The sequence below is a fragment of the Hesperophylax consimilis genome, chromosome 11 (assembly GCF_061612785.1).
Source record: "Hesperophylax consimilis isolate HC1 chromosome 11, BYU_Hcon_1.0, whole genome shotgun sequence".
Taxonomy (NCBI): domain Eukaryota; kingdom Metazoa; phylum Arthropoda; class Insecta; order Trichoptera; family Limnephilidae; genus Hesperophylax; species Hesperophylax consimilis.
In genome coordinates, this window is record NC_142846.1 from 22672482 (window position 1) to 22690731 (window position 18250).

At 34.1% G+C, this 18250-nt stretch overlaps 1 protein-coding gene across 1 annotated transcript in view; it reads right to left on the reverse strand.

Moving 5' to 3' along the window:
• LOC149419923 (uncharacterized) overlaps nt 1-18250 on the reverse strand; it is a 56258-nt gene that overhangs the window by 20460 nt on the left and 17548 nt on the right. Inside the window, exons 2-3 of the mRNA XM_089637376.1 lie at nt 4632-4704; nt 233-430 (exon numbers count right to left, since the gene is read on the reverse strand). Of these exons, the coding sequence (XP_089493502.1) occupies nt 233-430; nt 4632-4704 (271 nt within the window). The remainder of the gene's footprint in view (nt 1-232; nt 431-4631; nt 4705-18250) is intronic.

Genomic DNA, 18250 nt, shown 5'->3' on the forward strand with positions numbered 1-18250 from the left:
ATTACCACATTATTCACTCCAAATATGCTCAGGAATCGCTCGTTAAAGTTTGTAGGGTAAGTGTTAATACATACTGTATAATAGTGTTCTCACAAAATGAAGTATTGAATTCAGACTTTAATTTATCCAAGTTTGTTCCGGCAGATCAATTGGCTAAGTATGTTGATAGATCAGTGCTGTGAGTCTAAGAAGGTTAAACATATATTAATTAGTACAGTTAAGTAATTGTAACCTGTTCCCTCCTGCACAGTGCAGGATGCACAAACTTCCTGTAGAGGATGGAGGAGCCCTTGGTGGCGGGTGACAGCAGCCATATGACCAGCAGAATCTTCACCTCGTAATAGAAGGGGAACCAGCTGAAGAACACGTCGGTGATGGTCTCCGCGCATGTGAACAGTGCAAACACTATCCAATACATCATCCATTTTACCTGCAAGGAAAAGAAGTAACATAAAAATTACAAAAATATTCATGATTATCAAATATCTTCTTCTTAACCTTGAGTCGTTCAAATCTGTATCTATTCACCTATGCCATAAGTGAATAGATTTTCTCCCCACAGGACCTATGCCATAGGTCCTATGGAGAGAATGATTCGCTATCTGAATATGGTGGATGACAAATTCAATGTATTCTTCGAAACATAGTGAGTTTACAAGGTTTTCGGCACTTCATACTAAACATATCATGGTACTTTTACAGAAAAATTAGTTATTGTTAGATAACCTGTGATGTTATAATATTATGTACATGAATAAAATAAATAAAAATCGAGGCATATATAGCTAGTGACTTACAACTAAGATGTATAACTAGTGACCTAAAACTAATGACATACATAATTATTTTTTTTTGAGACACAAACAGGACATTTAAAGTACATTCTTGTGGTTAGTATAAAATAAATTTACATACAAATATAAATGTCCCTAGACTAATGTGTCTGCAGCAATCACATTCACTGACGGAAACACAGCAATATCAGTATTTTTTTATACAAAGTTTAAAATTACAAGACATAATAATTTTAAAAATATGTTTATAATATATGACCAAGCAGTTATAAATAATAATAATATAAATATATTTTTTTTCCTTTATTTTTTCCCAATTTTACATTAATTACATACAATATTATATAAATCAATACGAATAATGGGAACCCACTAAGGCGCAGCCTATGCGTGGGTAATATATATATATATATATATATATATATATATATATAAGTTATTATATTATTGTACCTAGAAGTAAACAAACTACGGGGATATAAAACAAAAACAAGATTTTCAAGACATTTTGTCTAAGCTGTTTGCATAAAAAGTGTTTACAATACACTTGTAAGTGTTTAGTGTAATACATTAGTGAATATTTTATGAGAAACATAAATTGATAGAAATTAAATAAAAAAAGTTTCAACTGCTGTATCGAAAAGCCATAATTTTAACTCTTTTAAATATTGAGGAAGTTTATCACTTGAATATTTTTAGGTAAAAGATTGAAAGTACAAGGTCCAATGAAACTGCAGTGTGTTTGCATTTGTTTTGTGTTCGTATAAAAGTATAAAATACATTATTATTTCTAATGTTGACTCTGTTTTCATTTATTTCGAATTTATTTTTGTTTTTAAAGATGTATTTCATAGTTTTCAAAATAAATAGTTTACGGTGACAGAATAGTTTAGATTCTTTGTATAACTCATCTCTTGAAAATGTTCTTTTCCGATTATACATAACTTTTATGATATAATTTTGAGTTATTTGTAAAGGTTTTATAAGTGCATGAAGCGCACCAGCCCATCCTATTATTCCGTATATAAGTGAAGATTGCACCAAAGAAAAATAAATAAGTATTGTACTTACAACTATAGCTTAAAATTAGAGAATTAAAAAAGTTTCAAAGATAATGCATTAAATACAGGCAAATTTTTAATAGAATTTCCTAAAATTTATTGATATTCCTACACTTTTTCAAATCCTTTATCATCTTCTAAGAGATACAAAAAAAAGACTGCAGAACTTTATATTGTGGTTTTCAGTCAAATGAAATAATAAAAAATATTAACTGGGTGGAGTCACGAGTAACGTAAAATAACATGTGGAGTGCCCTAAGGATCAATTCTTGGACCTTTGCTGATCCTAATCTATGAAAACAAAGTGGGGTATTAAAGAAACTACAGCTATATGCAGATGACATAGTATTTTTTTTTAATTACAAACTGAATAATTATGCTTTATATATCGACCAACATAAAATTTAAAACATATACATATAATAACCATTACGAATTTCCTTTCGGAAGTCCATATTAAAATTGAGATCGACGTTAAAACTATATTTAATTATTTCATATAAATTTCACATTATAATTCATTTGCATTTTATCTCGATAACAATACTAGGCTCATGCCCGTATCATTGGATTCGTAATTTAAGAAACATTTTTATGCCAAATATAAACATTACGATTTTAAATAAAATAAATATAAAACCTTTAAATTTGAGATGTACAAGGGTAATCTCACAAACTCCACCAGCAAGGCTAAATTAAAGAGGCACATTCTGTTTCAACCCACCAGTTATATGCTCCGTTTTCACCCACACCAATTCACTTTCTATCCCATCGTGTTCCCATTCAAAAACTTTTTTGTTTTTAAATGACAGTATGCGGAATTTTTTTTATTTTTATAAAATATATGATGTTTAATTGACAATTAAAAGACATTTATACATTGAATCACCATAATAGGAAACTGCCTGCTTCATGGTGACCAATACTTTATTTTGTATAAAGTGTAAACAATATAACGTAAGATTTTGAACCTCACTAATAAACCCTACACAACCGATAAACAACCCTTAATGAATAACAAACTGCACAAAATCTAAAACACGCCCATTAATAAGGGGGTAAAAATTTGAATAGATGTACTTTTAATAGACGTAGCGATTTATTTTCTTCATAATTTCATTACGTCTGTAAATCTAATTTGGTTTGAAGAAATTACCATAAGCCCACCTTTATACAGCCAAATAAGAGAAAAAGGCAAGAAATATAATAATCAAAGCATTTCCGCAAACAGCATAATTGAATTTATTTATACTGTGGCAGATTGAAAGGATTTTACACACAAAGGATAAACGAATAAAAAAATAAAATCAACAAACATCAACTGATCTGATTCAGTTGGCTCGCGCAGCCAATTGAAGATTATTAGATTAAATGATGATCGCAATTTTATATGAAAATAGCTTTAAGGAGTGTGTGTACTAAAACTATACGTATTTTTGACGATGATCTGACAGCAGCAGCTGTTGTCAGTTTTTTGTGAAAGATTTTACAAGAAAATCATGTTCAATTAGTCTGTTAAGTTTTATTTTGCGTTAATGCGAATGTATTCAAAACGAGTTATTTAACCAAAACAGCGTTATAAAAAATGGTCAGTTATTAATATTAAACATACTAATTTTTGTAAAAAATGAGTAGCCAATTCAAAGTTCGGATTTACCTCAAATTCTGTTATTTTATTTACTGTAAAGAAGATAATCAATTTTTAAGATAAATTAATAACAATTAACACCACAGTTCATGGCATCGATATGAACTTTCTATTTTAAAAACGAAACACTATTTCCTCGACCACTCCAGGAAAGCAAGCGAATGTGATTCACATAAAAACTTCATCCGCTTTTCCCTCTATATGCCTAGTGGTCCGCAACACATTTAATTTCAATAAAGCATACCTGCCAAAATCCATAACCACCTAATGGCACTGTAATTGCGTTTAAATTATGAAATAAAACAGTAATGATCGTTAAAATAAAAAGACTACTTTAAAATGAGGTGGCTCCGTATTTGGGTGGCACTTACATTTTTTTAGTTTCCCGATCGGGCAGTTCACTCACTTATCTTTTTTTAGTAACTAAGCGAGCTGCCTTGACTCAGTTAAACATCTCAGTCATGAAATCTGAGACCTGGGTCGTATCCCAATTTAAATTTGCGTTTATCATTCAAAAGAAAGAAAGTCACACAGCAAAACTTTAAAAAATAATGAATCTGAACAGGTCACCATTTTCATCACACATTTTACAAGAAAACCATCTTAACTTGGTTTTTTTGTATGAGAATTGATATATTCTGAAAATAATTAATTATTTTTACATGGTTAAGATAAATATGCTGGAATTTGTTGGAATATTGTAATAAAATGTATACTTTGATAAATTATCATGTTTTGTTGTTTTTTTTTACATTATTTCCGAAATTATTAAAATACTGTAAATAGCCCGATTCGATGTTTTATGCAGCTAATTGTGTCTTAATACAAATAACAGAAATCCGATAAAAAGTCAAATTCACCAAAAAATGTTCCGAGTCAGATTCTGCATTTAGTCATTTAATATTTTTTTTAAATTTAAAAAAATAAAAATTATTGTAAAAGGTAAAGGTAGAAACGGGGTGAAGCAGAAACAAACAAAAAGGTTAAAATCATGATAATACAAGTTACACACGAGTCAAATCACTAACAACAAAAATTTCATACAAAATGATAACAATAAAGGAAGAAACAAGATTAAAATAGTAAATAAGTAAACATAAAGTGATAATAAAATTAGTAGGTACTTACATATTCTTTGACGTTCTTTGTCCTAACAGCCTTATATGATGCATAGGCGGGGTAAAGGGTGCCAAAGACGAGTCTGCAAGAAGGATAGATAACCAAATTAGTGACCATCCTGGGAACAGAAGCCGAAGTGATGACCGTCACCACGGCCAGGTTGTGTGGACTGACTGGAGGTAGACAGCGTACAATATGCCGCCCAACACTTTGCAACCAGTCGCCGACCACGCGCACTACAACTTCAGACACAATATCGCATCTAAACTGACGAAAAATCCACTTTTCTGATGAAGATTTGTTCCATTGCTTTGGGAAAATAGTAATGTCTTCGTTGTCGGTTTCCGAATTGGTTTCACTTTCACTTAGACGTCGGATATTGACACTATTGTTTGTTGAGCGGTAGGTTTCGGCATGATCACCGGCTTTACAAAGTTCGTCGGTTATATTTCGCAATTTGTTATTCAGGTCGTTTTTTATTTCATTTATAGACTTCAGCGGAGCGAAATTACGTTGAAGTGTTTCGCGTTTGTTGATATTGTTGACTTCGCGCAAAGTAGCGGTGTTTTGGGTCGGAGCACGTTCGTTTTTGGTCTCGAACCGGCTGATGATGAGGCGAATATGTGAAGCGTTGGACAAACGCGGCGGCCTGGGCCCAGTGTCCACTTGTTGGGTACACATTGCCCAGCGTCGGTGGGGCGGACCGTCACGGTGCGGAACGGGATAGTTCCGCTACCAGCTACCCCGCTACCGGCATAATAATGTCACAGTTGACTCTCGATTTAACAGAATGCAAAATGTCTAGATTAAACTGTCTTCGCGGTTAACAGATTTTTTTGACAAACGCTAGGGGAAGGTAAACACGCATTAAAAAAACTCAAAAAGGTACTTAACTTGAAACATGGTTAATGTACATAATAATATAATACACAAAAACAGTAAGTTTATGAAACGTCCCGGTTAATCCGAACAACCCGGAAAATCGAGCCTGCCGTATTTAGTCGCGCCCGACTTGGCGAGCACGCGACACCGCGACGTGCGAGTTTATATCGGTACCTAGGTACTCCAAGTAAACCAGAGGACCTTAATTATTAGTCGAGGCCAGTAGCCAGTGGTCATTAATTCAATAGAGTGAGGACGGACATGACCTCTATCTCTCTCTCTATTGACAAGTTCACGGAGAAAAGCGCCGAATGGATTCGCTAACTTAATGCGATTAATACTCTGAAATGACCTTGAAATTCAGTAATAGTCACGTAGTCCTTGCGCAGGCGGCGATACGATTGAAATTGCACAAAAAATTGTTTTATTTCATTTTGGAACCCTCGAAGCCAAATCTAAAACATTTTTCAAACAACATAATATGCCAAACAATACAAAATATTCGTAAGAAGGAAATCCAACAGTTCAAAGCATTTTCACTGGACTGACAATGTATTTTTTGTTAGGTTAAAGAAAAAAAGATAAATAAAAAAAAAAACAATTATTGATCGATCAAGAATTAGGCTAAGGTGTGTTCTACCGCAGTATTTTATTAAAGAATATATTCTGAAAAAAATAATCGGCTTAAAAGCAAAATAGACGGGAATAAACACATACTTATCCGTGCCAAAGCGCTGATTATTCCGAATTTCAAAGTTTTTATCGCGATGGGATGGTTTGTTTAGCGAAATAGTCTTGGCTAAAAATAACAAAGCTAGTTAGAGAACACATAAAAATAAAGCAGATAAGGAAAACGTGCAAAACTCTGGCCAAATGCGTAATTGCGTATTGTTTTCACATGGGGGGACCTTGAATACAGTAGTCGTATATCTCGGGTAATCGAATATCAATCAAGTCGAGCGTGTAACCACGTCTAACAATACCACGAATACAGAATAACATTCACACGTGGATCGAAAATACGTTTAAAGTGATGCGTCAAATTACTGGCACACAATAGTCAAAACAATAGCACAGAATTCTAATCCTTTGAAATTTGTATTGGAAAGGAATTGATTTCAAGACTGTCTCACTGATTTGTTCAGTCCAGAAACGGATTTGTTATAATGGCACGACGAGTGCGCAAATTGCAACTTGCACAAGTGACTCGTTAAAGCGAGAACACCGCGCTCTTCATTATTCAATCAAAGCGGGTACTGTGGAATGTTCAAACGATCAGGGGAATCCAATGGCTAAATAAAATATCTAAGAGGGCAATATCACTGGGACTTGGGGACTGTTTAGACGATCAAACAAATCACTAGAATCGAACAATATTAGCGAATAACCGCACCGGTCAGGATAATTAAACGAATTTAGCCTTAATAGCGAGAAACCGGCCATTCAGACAATACGACGAATTCGAACGATTCGGGAAATAATAGGAAGAAAATAAAAAATAACCCGAAACTGGCAACAATTAGGACCAAACCAAGTGTTCAGACGATTCGGCGAATCACCCGAATTGAGCACCAATGACGATCAATGGGGTTGTTCAGAAGATCTGGCGAAACTCCAGAATCGGGAAATAATGGCGAACACCAAGACTGTGCAGACAATTGGATGAACCCCAACGAGCAATTATAACTATCAACAATACTGTTCAGAAGGTTAGTTGAAACTGCCGAATCAGGAAATAACGTCCAGCTCCCGGAATATTCAGACGATCAGGCGAATCTCCCGAATCGGGTAGGTAATAATAGCACGCAACCGAACCATTTAAGAATGCAGCCGCCATGTGCGCGGCCCGGGTATCGACTTACATCCACACGTGACGGTGGTCGACAAGACAACTGCTCCAATCGTCCAATCGGACCAAGTGAGCCGAGATGAAGGGAAATAAATTAAAACCAATCTGGAAAGTAACACACGCCTAAGCAGAGCTAATCACGCATAATTTTTGCGCTCGAACACCCACGGCTGACCGCTAATTTGTACACAACGTGCGCTGTGAAAACGTCTAAATAAATTAATAAAAATCGATTTAATCGTTAGATCTGATATACAGGGTGAGTACTCAAGCAAAACAGTTCATGTGTACATAATTCTCAACTATTAAGCAGATGGTAAAAAGTGAAACAGTATATTACATTATAATATAGAAATCGGCTAGGAAATGTAATAAGTAAGTAATAATCTATCTTTATCGGTGCGGAAACAGATATATGGTGTGGGGTCTTTAGTGGGTACTGGTTTACAGAATGAGTTTGGGTTTGTAATGTCTTTCACCCTCTAAGGACTCAATTTGGTTGGTTCAACAGTTGCTGTATGTCAACCGTTGAGTGTTGCGTACAGACGAAATGATAGTTGGTTCAATTTGTCAGTAGTTGCTGCTCTGGGTAACACAAGCAGCACGCATCCTACTTTATAAAAGTAAATTGCAATCGCTCTAGTAGTATTGTTAACCCATTGGCCTCAAACGACGCCGTCCTGGCGGGTCTGGTGTCGTCGGCTTAAAAACGAAAAAGGGATACATTATTGACATCTGTGTTTAAAATTTTAAATGCCAATCGCTCTGTAGATAATTAAGAATTCATTTCGTATTAATTGGCAGGACTCCGTTGGTACAGTTTTTTCCTGATATTTACGATTGAAATTTTGTTATATTTCAGCGTCATTGAATTTTTTTTTAAATAGCGTGTGGTTCGGGAATTGACAAGCTTGTTCGTAAAATGCGTGGTGGGCGGCTAACATCAGCCCAAATTGAAATAAAATATGTTATGGTCATAAGTATGATTAATGTAAAACTTTTCTTAATCCAATTATAAAAAAAAGAAGAAAAAATGGTTTTTATAGAAAAAATATTTTTATATCCTCGTTTAATCATATTATTATTATTTTTTTTAAAAACTGCATATATTTTTTGCATACCTTAATTCAATGAACGAGTAAATTTAAAAAAATTGTTTCGTTTGCATGTTTAGTTTAAAAGTTATGTAAGATTTAGTACACCACTGCAGATTTAAAACTTCGGTACAAAACAATTCGGAGGCCAATGGGTTAACCATTAACACGAAAAGAAAATATAAACCTGGTAAAAAAATGGCTCACGAACGAAAAATATTCAGACATATGATGCAAAGTAACAGAATTAAATAGTGATTACATATGATCGTAGTATCCCACGAGTTAAATCTTTATACAAGGTCAAAAACTCTCCTTTCCGTTACTCATGCCTGGCAATTTATTTATTTTTATTCGTTCACACACAACTATGAACGATGATTCCCCAGGCAGACTTAGACAACCATGCTACAGACGATCCAACTTGGTTGGATGGTGGTTGTATGCTCTGGCGGTACAACGTGACAGTCACGCCCCCTTATCGCATGCAACGCTTCTCAATACGGTTCAACTCAACCAGATTGATACAACCGATCAACCAAAATGAATAGTCTGTATAGCCCATTATGATACTATAGCTCGTAATCTTTCACTATTATTTGTACATGTTAGTAACATAATCTTGGGGTGATTTCGCACAAAAACGGCGCTATACCAATCATCCAAATATTATTATAATTGAAGTCACTGTATGTTAACCGTACCGATGTTTGAACAACGAATATTTCGTTACCTATCAAGTTCTGAGTCCTATTAATAATAATAATATTTTGATGATCTGTATAGCGCCATTTTTGTGCAAAATCACCTCAAGAGCGCATTAGTTATTATAACGTATAGTCTGAATAGCTGAACATCTGAACACATAATCCCTAAGTGTGATCTATACCGGTTTGAAAGAAAAGTGATGTCGCCTTTCCAAAAACTTTTCGACTACAATAGAAATGTTGTTTTTTCTGCCTAACCCCTTATGCTAATTTGTTCGGTTTTGCAGTATTAACCGGAAGCGTCAATTTGTTCGCTTTTGGGAACAACTCATATGGCCTGATAGAAATCGTTGTGTCTCCCTTACTGCCATGATGAGAAACATGATATAAAGGGTGTCCGAAAGAGAAAACACAATCCTTTACAATCAAATCTAAAAGTTAATCTCGGAAGAATTTAAATGCACACTTCCATTTTGAGATACGGCAAAAAGTGAGATGATTATAATGTTTACAATGCATTTGTCTAATCAAATGTGATTTTTTTGGAGCCAGTAATTTTAGTTCAATATTTAGACGAAAAAACGTAAGGTGGGACTTTTTAAAACATTTTTAGTTTGCATTGAAAATTTATATATTTCAAGAATTACATGTTTTATAAATATCTAATAATACAATTTGAAAGCGAATTCATCTCATTCTATATCACCTTTCAAAAAACTCAGTTATTATTTATCGGATACGTTCAGAAATATTCCTTTTATTTGGATTTTATCGTAAAGCGGAAATAAACACAATTTCTCCGACCTTCTGACAGCGTCTTTAAGAAATAAAACTATGGGTGATAGGATAACTCATCAAAATGACAGTTCATCACACCTACAAAAAGTGATATAAAGTCATGAAAAGTAATGAAACAAAAACTAGGTTACATAGGTAACATAGGTAACTATTTAACCTAGTTTTTGTTTCCTCAATTTTAATGACTCTATATCACTTTTTAAAGGTGTGTCATTTTGATGAAATATCATGGAACATAAGTGTCAATATACCAAAGGCCTGAGGGGTTAAGAATCTTTAAAAAAAAAATTTCAACAGAAGTAAGGAAAAATTGAGTTTACTTCGGGCTGACGGACACGCTCACCACGCACTTCTATCGGTTAACTATTCAGTGGTTCATACGAACCTCTTTGTCACCCATCCCTCTTTGTAATCAATCTATGTTAAAACACAATGACGACTGCTTGTAGCAGACGGTAATTCATTGTACTACGTAGAATGCGAGTACATACATCCTTTTCTTGTATTTATCTAGCACCTTTTTACGAAGAGCTGGTACTGACTATTGACAATATGAAACCAGCATTATTTGCCAGTCAATAACTTGTAATTTTCTCAAGGATATGAATGACCTCAGCGGGAAGGTAGGTTCCTCTCAAGTACGTACATGGTTAGTTACATTGTACCCAGTGTTGCACCTCGTAGTAGGCAACGCTCACGCCTTTCATCCTTACGCCAACATCAGCACACCATAAAAGGAACCAAGCGACTAACTGCATGAAGTGCTGAATGGGTAAAAATGAAAGACAGAAATTACGTATGCATTGTATGCAGAGCTCTTGTATTTACTTATTGAGTTTTGCAGATAATCGGAGATATCTATCAGGTAGGTTAATCAGAACGTACCCTAAAGATTTTAATATTTGGAGTAAAAATGCAGATGTCATTTTGCTGTCCGATGAAATAATTTTATTATAAAAAACAAAAAATATATATTTTTCTACAACACGTCGCACAGTGGGCAGAAAATCGCCATTCATAGACATAGAGACTTGAATTTTCAAGGGTATTTTTTTGGCTAGAAATGGATTCTGCTGATCATTACTATGCTATAAAATTTCGTACGAAGCAATTGCGTGTACAAATGAAGGAGTTATCATTTTTTAAGAAAAATTTGTATGGCACTGACATTAAAAATGAGGCTATCTCTGGAATCATAAGGTTGGCCATTCTATCCTTACACACAGATATACTACTATTTATTTGTATTTTTTTGACATACTTCGTATTGTGGCGCAACTAGTGTTTTTTTTTTTAAATCCTCAAAGTTGAAAAAAAAACTTTTTTTATGTTGATGATTCATTTTAATGCTTAAATGCTTTACATGTGAGTATGCTTTGTCTAGTTTACAATATTTTATTTACACTGCAAGCCTAAAAGCATTTAAGCATTAAAATGAATCATCAACATTAAAAAGTGTTTTTTTCAACTTTGAGGATTTAAAAAAAAAATCGCAAGTTGCGCCACAATACGAAGTATGTCAAAAAATACAAATAAATAGTAGTATATCTGTGTGTAAGGATAGAATGGCCAACCTTATGATTCCAGAGATAGCCTCATTTTTAATGTCAGTGCCAGACAAAGTTTTCCTTAAAAAATGATAACTCCTTCATTTGTACACGCAATTGCTTCGTACGAAATTTTATAGCATAGTAATGATCAGCAGAATCCATTTCTAGCCAAAAAAAATACCTTCGAAAATTCAAGTCTCTATGTCTATGAAAGGCGATTTTCAGCCCACTGTGCGTCGCCGCTGTTCACACTGCCAGACACAAGTCGCAACGGATCACGTGATACGCAATCTGTCCCGTCTGTACGGTGCTATTGGAAAGAGACGAAGTGTTAGGTTATACCCAGTGGCGACGTGTAAAAATTACATGTTTTTGTTGAGAACAAATGTCATCGGGCAGCAAAATAACATTTCCATTATTTATTGCAAATATGCCCAGGAAAGTCTTTCGGGTACGTGCTGATTAATACACATGTATAATAGAGTTATCAGGCCCATACTAACGCGAATTCAAAGTGAGTTCCATTTAGTTGCAGGGAGGTTAAGTAGTGCGAGGAGGGGACCATGGGTTCGGTTTGGTTCGGCTCTTTCCGGCACCGGCACTACGCCGCACAGTGGGCTGAAAATCGCCTTTCATAGACATAGAGACTTGGATTTTCAAGGGTATTTTTTTTGCTAGAAATGGATTCTGCTGATCATTACTATGCTATAAAATTTCGTACGAAGAAATTGCGTGTACAAATGAAGGAGTTATAATTTTTTTAAGAAAAATTTGTATGGCGCTGACATTAAAAATGAGGCTATCTCTGGAATCATAAAGTTGGCCGTTCTATCTTTACACACAGATAATACTACTATTTATTTGTATTTTTTTGACATACTTCATATTGTGGCGCAAGGTGCGATTATTTTTTTTTAAATCCTCAAAGTTGAAAAAAACCCTTTTTAATGTTGATGATTCATTTTAATGGTTAAATGCTTTTAAGCTTGCAGTGTAAATAAAATATTGTAAACTAGACAAAGCATACTCATATGTAAATTTCTTGACTTCAGGATCGAGCATTGAAGACCATTGGAGAAAGATACTTGCTCCCACAATCTTAGATCCGTTGGATTCCCGTGCTTCTCTGCTTTAACTTAATTTAATTTTTAATTTTTTAATCTCTTTTTATTTATTTTATTTATGTTACTCTATGTAAATATTATTTGTACTTATCTCATCTATGGGATGTGTGGGATTGCACTAACCTCCCCACATCCTGGAATAAAGAATTTATTATTATTATTTATTATTATTATTATTATTTAATGTCAGCGCATATACAAATTTTTCTTAAAAAAATTATAACTCCTTCATTTGTACACGCAATTGCTTCGTACGACATTATATAGCATAGTAATGATCAGCAGAATCCATTTCTAGCAAAAAAAAATACCCTTGAAAATTCAAGTCTCTATGTCTATGAAAGGCGATTTTCAGCCCACTGTGCGCCGTGAGTATGCTGCCCTGCTGGGGCAATTGTGTGTATGCCAAACTTTCCAGTATTGTTCTTGCAATATCTTAGTACGCAAATCGGCATTTTATTCTGTTATTCGCACATAATTCGTACATTCAGACCGTCGAATAGAGTAGCGAGTGAGTAGTCGTGAGACCCATGGACTCCACTTGACCGGAGCCACTTTGGGCGCTCCATCTAATTATATACATCTTGTGTAACCTCTTGTATTTATTTTACTCAGGACATGTTGTTTCACATAATTTGAATAATCAAATTTCAAAGTTAATATTAGAGTTCTGTGAAAAGTATGAAACAATCTACTTATGATAAAATAATAACACAGAACTTGAAATTTGATGAATTGACCAAATTCTGTGAAAAAAACCCGTCCTTAAAGTTTGGCAACGGTAGAGTGCATATTATTTCGATCGATATCATTGGGAAATTGGAAGATATTATGCGGTTGGTTATTTATTTATCGTTCGGAACTGAATAAATAAATACCTGAAAGTCTGTCGATACGTCAAAAGTTATATTAACATTAGGTACCTACTATAAAGACTCGAGATCTCTAAAACACCTACGTAATAAATGCTTCAACCACATACTTTACGAATCACAATATCTTATCGATTGATTCGGTGCTGAAAATAATGTTCATTATAAAATAATGAATTATGATAGTAGGTACATACTAGCAGTTATTATTATTAACCCACCTACATGGATAAAACTTACTGATATTAAATACTGTTAATTTATTAAAAATCTGGCCAAATTATTCAATTTCCTGTTAAAAATGGGACTGCAGGCCTATAATGAATGAATTGAAAGAGTTCCTAACAAAGTATCGGTCAAAACCGATGTTTTGTGAGGACGGCTGAGCTTTTTATTTTGATATTAGCATACTGATATTGTCGCATTCCGTCATGAGGAAAAGAACACGTGTTCTGGATATATTTTAAATAACTAATATTTTATCTGGAATTCGGCATGCTGTCACTTTTTTAACAGGACATTTTTTTCTCCGTGTACGCCCGAATTTCAACACAATTTTTTTCTTATAGATCAATAATTTAAAACACACGAAACAAACAATACAGCAACACAGCTACAATTAGAAGCGCTAATGCGTACTAATATCTCGTTAAAACTTGTTCCACTATTAGAACGCGATAAGTGGTGCGCGTAGACCGATTCGGTAGTTTTAGTTAGAACGTTGGGAGAGTTGGAGGTCAGTAGTTGGACGTAAGAAAGCGGAACCTATTTTTTCGCTTCATGTCTCATCTAAATATAATACGCCAGTGTACAGCAATCTACAAAACGATATTTTAAAACTCCATAGTTCATTATGAAAATGAAATTGCGTGTTTAAAACAACTGCATTGGTCTTGAAACTTCTAACAGAAAAATCAGTACAAACTTCATTACGCCAGTACTACCCGTTTGAGAGTTTTCAAAGCGAACATATGCTCTGCTTTGTGTCACAAACATACCGATATCTACGTAAAATCTATTGAAAAAATCATGCAAATTATACATATAGCTAGACTTCAAAGCAAGTTGACTGACAATGTATCTTAAATTATTCAGTGTCAAGTGTTATGCAATTCCGTGCGTGTTTTTTTAATTTTATCAGTTACATTGTACGTCAACTATACGTTGTGTGAATTCTCATTCTCAACCGTTTCTAACGGCAAGTTTCCGTGGTTTCCGGTTACACCTAATGGTTCCATTAGTGACGTGATGGTCACACGTGAACAGATCCGTTATTCAGAATAAGTGTTTGTTGTTATCCTGCTAGCAAGACAAAGTCATTAAGAACTTGGAAGGGTTAGATTATTCAATCACAGCAAACTCATGAAGATTAAAAAACGTGCTTGATAAATAAATTGATCGATTTATAAGTACTCGATGCAATAAGACTCGAGTATCGATAAGGAATCGTAATGACAGGTTTACAAGAGTTAATCATATTACACGGTAAGCACGGATATTGTGCGACCTCATTTGTGACGCTAAAAAACAAACGTGGCCATCTCCAAAAATCTTTTTTTTTTAGGTTTTTGATTGGTATCACTGCTTATGTTTTTTTACTTTATAATATTCAGTTCAAACATGGTTATATCACCTTTTTCTGCTTTAAAAATGAATTTAATAGTAGTAGTTTTTTTCAAACTCGGTCATCTCCATCCTGTTGTTAAATCAAACATGGCCAAATCCGTTTGATCCAATTACATTACGGCATTTTTCAAGATGGCGTCCCATTCTCGAAATGTTTGCTGTGCGTGCTAGGTGTGCTCTTCGTGTTTTTTAGTGAAATAACAGTTTTAAAATGGAAAACAATACAAATATGGTGGAAATAATGACTCCAGATAAAGCCCGAAAGATTACCAGATCAAATTATGCCATTAAACGTGCAAACAAGACTGAAAAACTGTAAGTAAACTTTGAAATTTAACCGAATTTTGACAGTTAGCATCTCAAACGCTCAGGGCTGTGCATGTTTTTTTTATTATGTTGTTTTAATTCATTGCTGCACCACATAAACTTATAATGTATCATTACTGTGTGCCCGTATTGAACTGTGACATGCAGTTATTGTTTTTGGTATATTTATACTGTTTATTTAAAATAAGTATCTTTTGTTATAAACGAACAGAATTTTATAGTAGATTCTTTAATTTAATTTACCCATTTTGCAGTTGAGGAGGAGAATTAACAATGTATTGAATAAATAAAGACTTAATTAGGCAAATTAAATAAAGAAAATCGTAATAAAAAATTATTATGGTAGGTATCTCAATATCATTTGAGATTTTCACAGTAAAAAGTATTATCGTGATTTATTTAAGGGTTATTTTGCCGTTTGCGTCATCTCCTTATTTAGCCAACATTTCGGAGAGCATTACGGTGTCCATCATCAGGGTAACCGATTACACATTTGCCCTGATGATATACACTGTAATGCTGCTCGATACTTTGGTTAAATAAAGATGTAGCGCAACACGGCATAATAACCCTAAATTATATCTCTATTATCAAACCTAATTTATAGATAACACTGGCTATTTTTTAATGAGTATGCAGGAACTATAATTGAAGTTTTTTTCAAGATACAAAGCTCCAGGATTGCCTCTCAGACCGCGTTGCGGACATAACAAAAATGCTTTTCAATGTGCCAAATTGAAGTCGAATGACATTTTTGAATTTCACAAATCTTTTTTCAAGCATTCAAAGAAAACTGACCAGGACAACTTCCTACTAAAATTTATTGAGACATCAACAACCAAAAGAAAACGTCCGAAAAATATGGAACGAAATCCTAAAACCATGACATCAAAGTATTTGGTTCCTCTAAATTTAACTGGAAAACTTTTACCCGTTTGTAAAGAAGCCTTTCTAGGTATCAAGAATAAAAAAAGGACGCGCATTCGGTGTTGCAAAGAGAAATTTCGCTGAAAAAACTATGGCCACTGAGAGGCGTGGTGGAAATAGAAAAAGAAGATTATATTTAGCCAAAAGAGAGGCTGTTGAAAAATTTATAAAACTTTTTCAACCTCTAAAATCGCATTATTGCCGTGGAAAAAATCGGAAGAGGGTATATCTTCAACCCGATCTTAACATAAATAAAATAGGGGAACTTTACAACGATCAAGCACAACCCGGGTATGGAGTTAAGCCCGGACTTTTTAGGCTGGTATTTAACAGACGTTTTATCATAGGGTTCGGAAGTGCAAGAGAAGACGTATGTTCTACGTGCTTGCAATTCTCCGAAAAAATAAAAATGGAAAAAAGGGAAACCGAAAAGAATTCCTTAATAATTCAATACCGAGTACACAAATTGCGTGCCAAAGCCTTTACGGATTACCTAAGAGAAGAACGGGATGATCTTTTGACCGTGTCATTTGACTGCCAAAAAAATTTGCCATTACCTAAAATTCCCGATCAGTCAACATATTATTCGCGTCAATTATACTTCTACAATTTTACGATTGTAATCGGAAGTTCTAAGAGAAAATTATCTCAGGATAATGTTCACGCCTATACGTGGACAGAGGAAATGTCATCCAAAGGATCGAACGAAATTTGCACTGCAGTTTTTCATTGCCTAAGCAATTTAAATTTTGATGGAAAGAAAGTGTTAAGATTGATGGCTGACGGGTGTGGTGGCCAGAATAAAAATACGATGGTTGTCGGAATGGTGATGAAGTGGTTTCTAAACTCTCCAAACAGTTTAGATCAGGTTGAACTTATTTTTCCGGTTACTGGCCATTCCTTTTTACCTGCAGACAGGGTATTCGCACTAACGGAAAAAAAAATTCGAAAGAAGGAAATAATTGTGCAGCCTGATGAATATGCAAACATTATAAGGGAGCATGCGACTGTGGACAAGATGGTCACAGATATTCCAGTTTTAGATTGGAAAACAGCCTGTAAAGATGTTCTGAAATCCACTTCAAGCTGGCATTTTCAAATTAGTAAATGCGAGCGGATCATTTTCAACAGAAGTGGGAATACAAAGGTTGCAATTCGTGGAGAAATGTCATACAATTGTGACCTAGGAGTGTCAAAAAACATTGTTAGGCGTGGGAAAATGATTTCTCAAATAATTCCGGTGCCGATGCCAACGGGCGTATCTGTGAAAGAAGCCAAATTATCAGATGTCAAAAATCTTCTTAACAAGCACTATGGTGAAGATTGGCAAACTAAATTCGAGGAATTAAATTATTATAAAAACGTATTTTTGACAAACAATCCTCACACAGAGTTAGTCGACGAAGATGAAATAGTAATCGATGATACAGAGGAGATTTTGGACTTTGTTTAGTGTTTAAATAATATATATATATATATATTTTTTTATGTGCTAAATAAGCACGGATTTGATTTTTTTTATTGTGTTTGGCTACTGGTCTGTTCTTCTTTTAATGTTTAATAATGTTTTTTTTTTCAAATACTCTGCTGTAAAAGTGAATATTATAATTTTCTCCTTTCATATTATAGATCAGTGTCTGTTTTTATTAATAAACACATTTTGTTTTGTTGAGTAAATTGTAACATAATTTTGTAAGTTGTGTAAATTTAACTATACGAAATTGTTTTGATTATTTCAATAAATGAGGAGTTTTTTCAATAATATGAATGCGTATCTTAACACAACCCTGTTTTATTATGAACATACCTAAATATAAGTGTACAAAACAAAGATTGATATCTCCAGTGGTTTTTATTTCAAACCTGGCCATC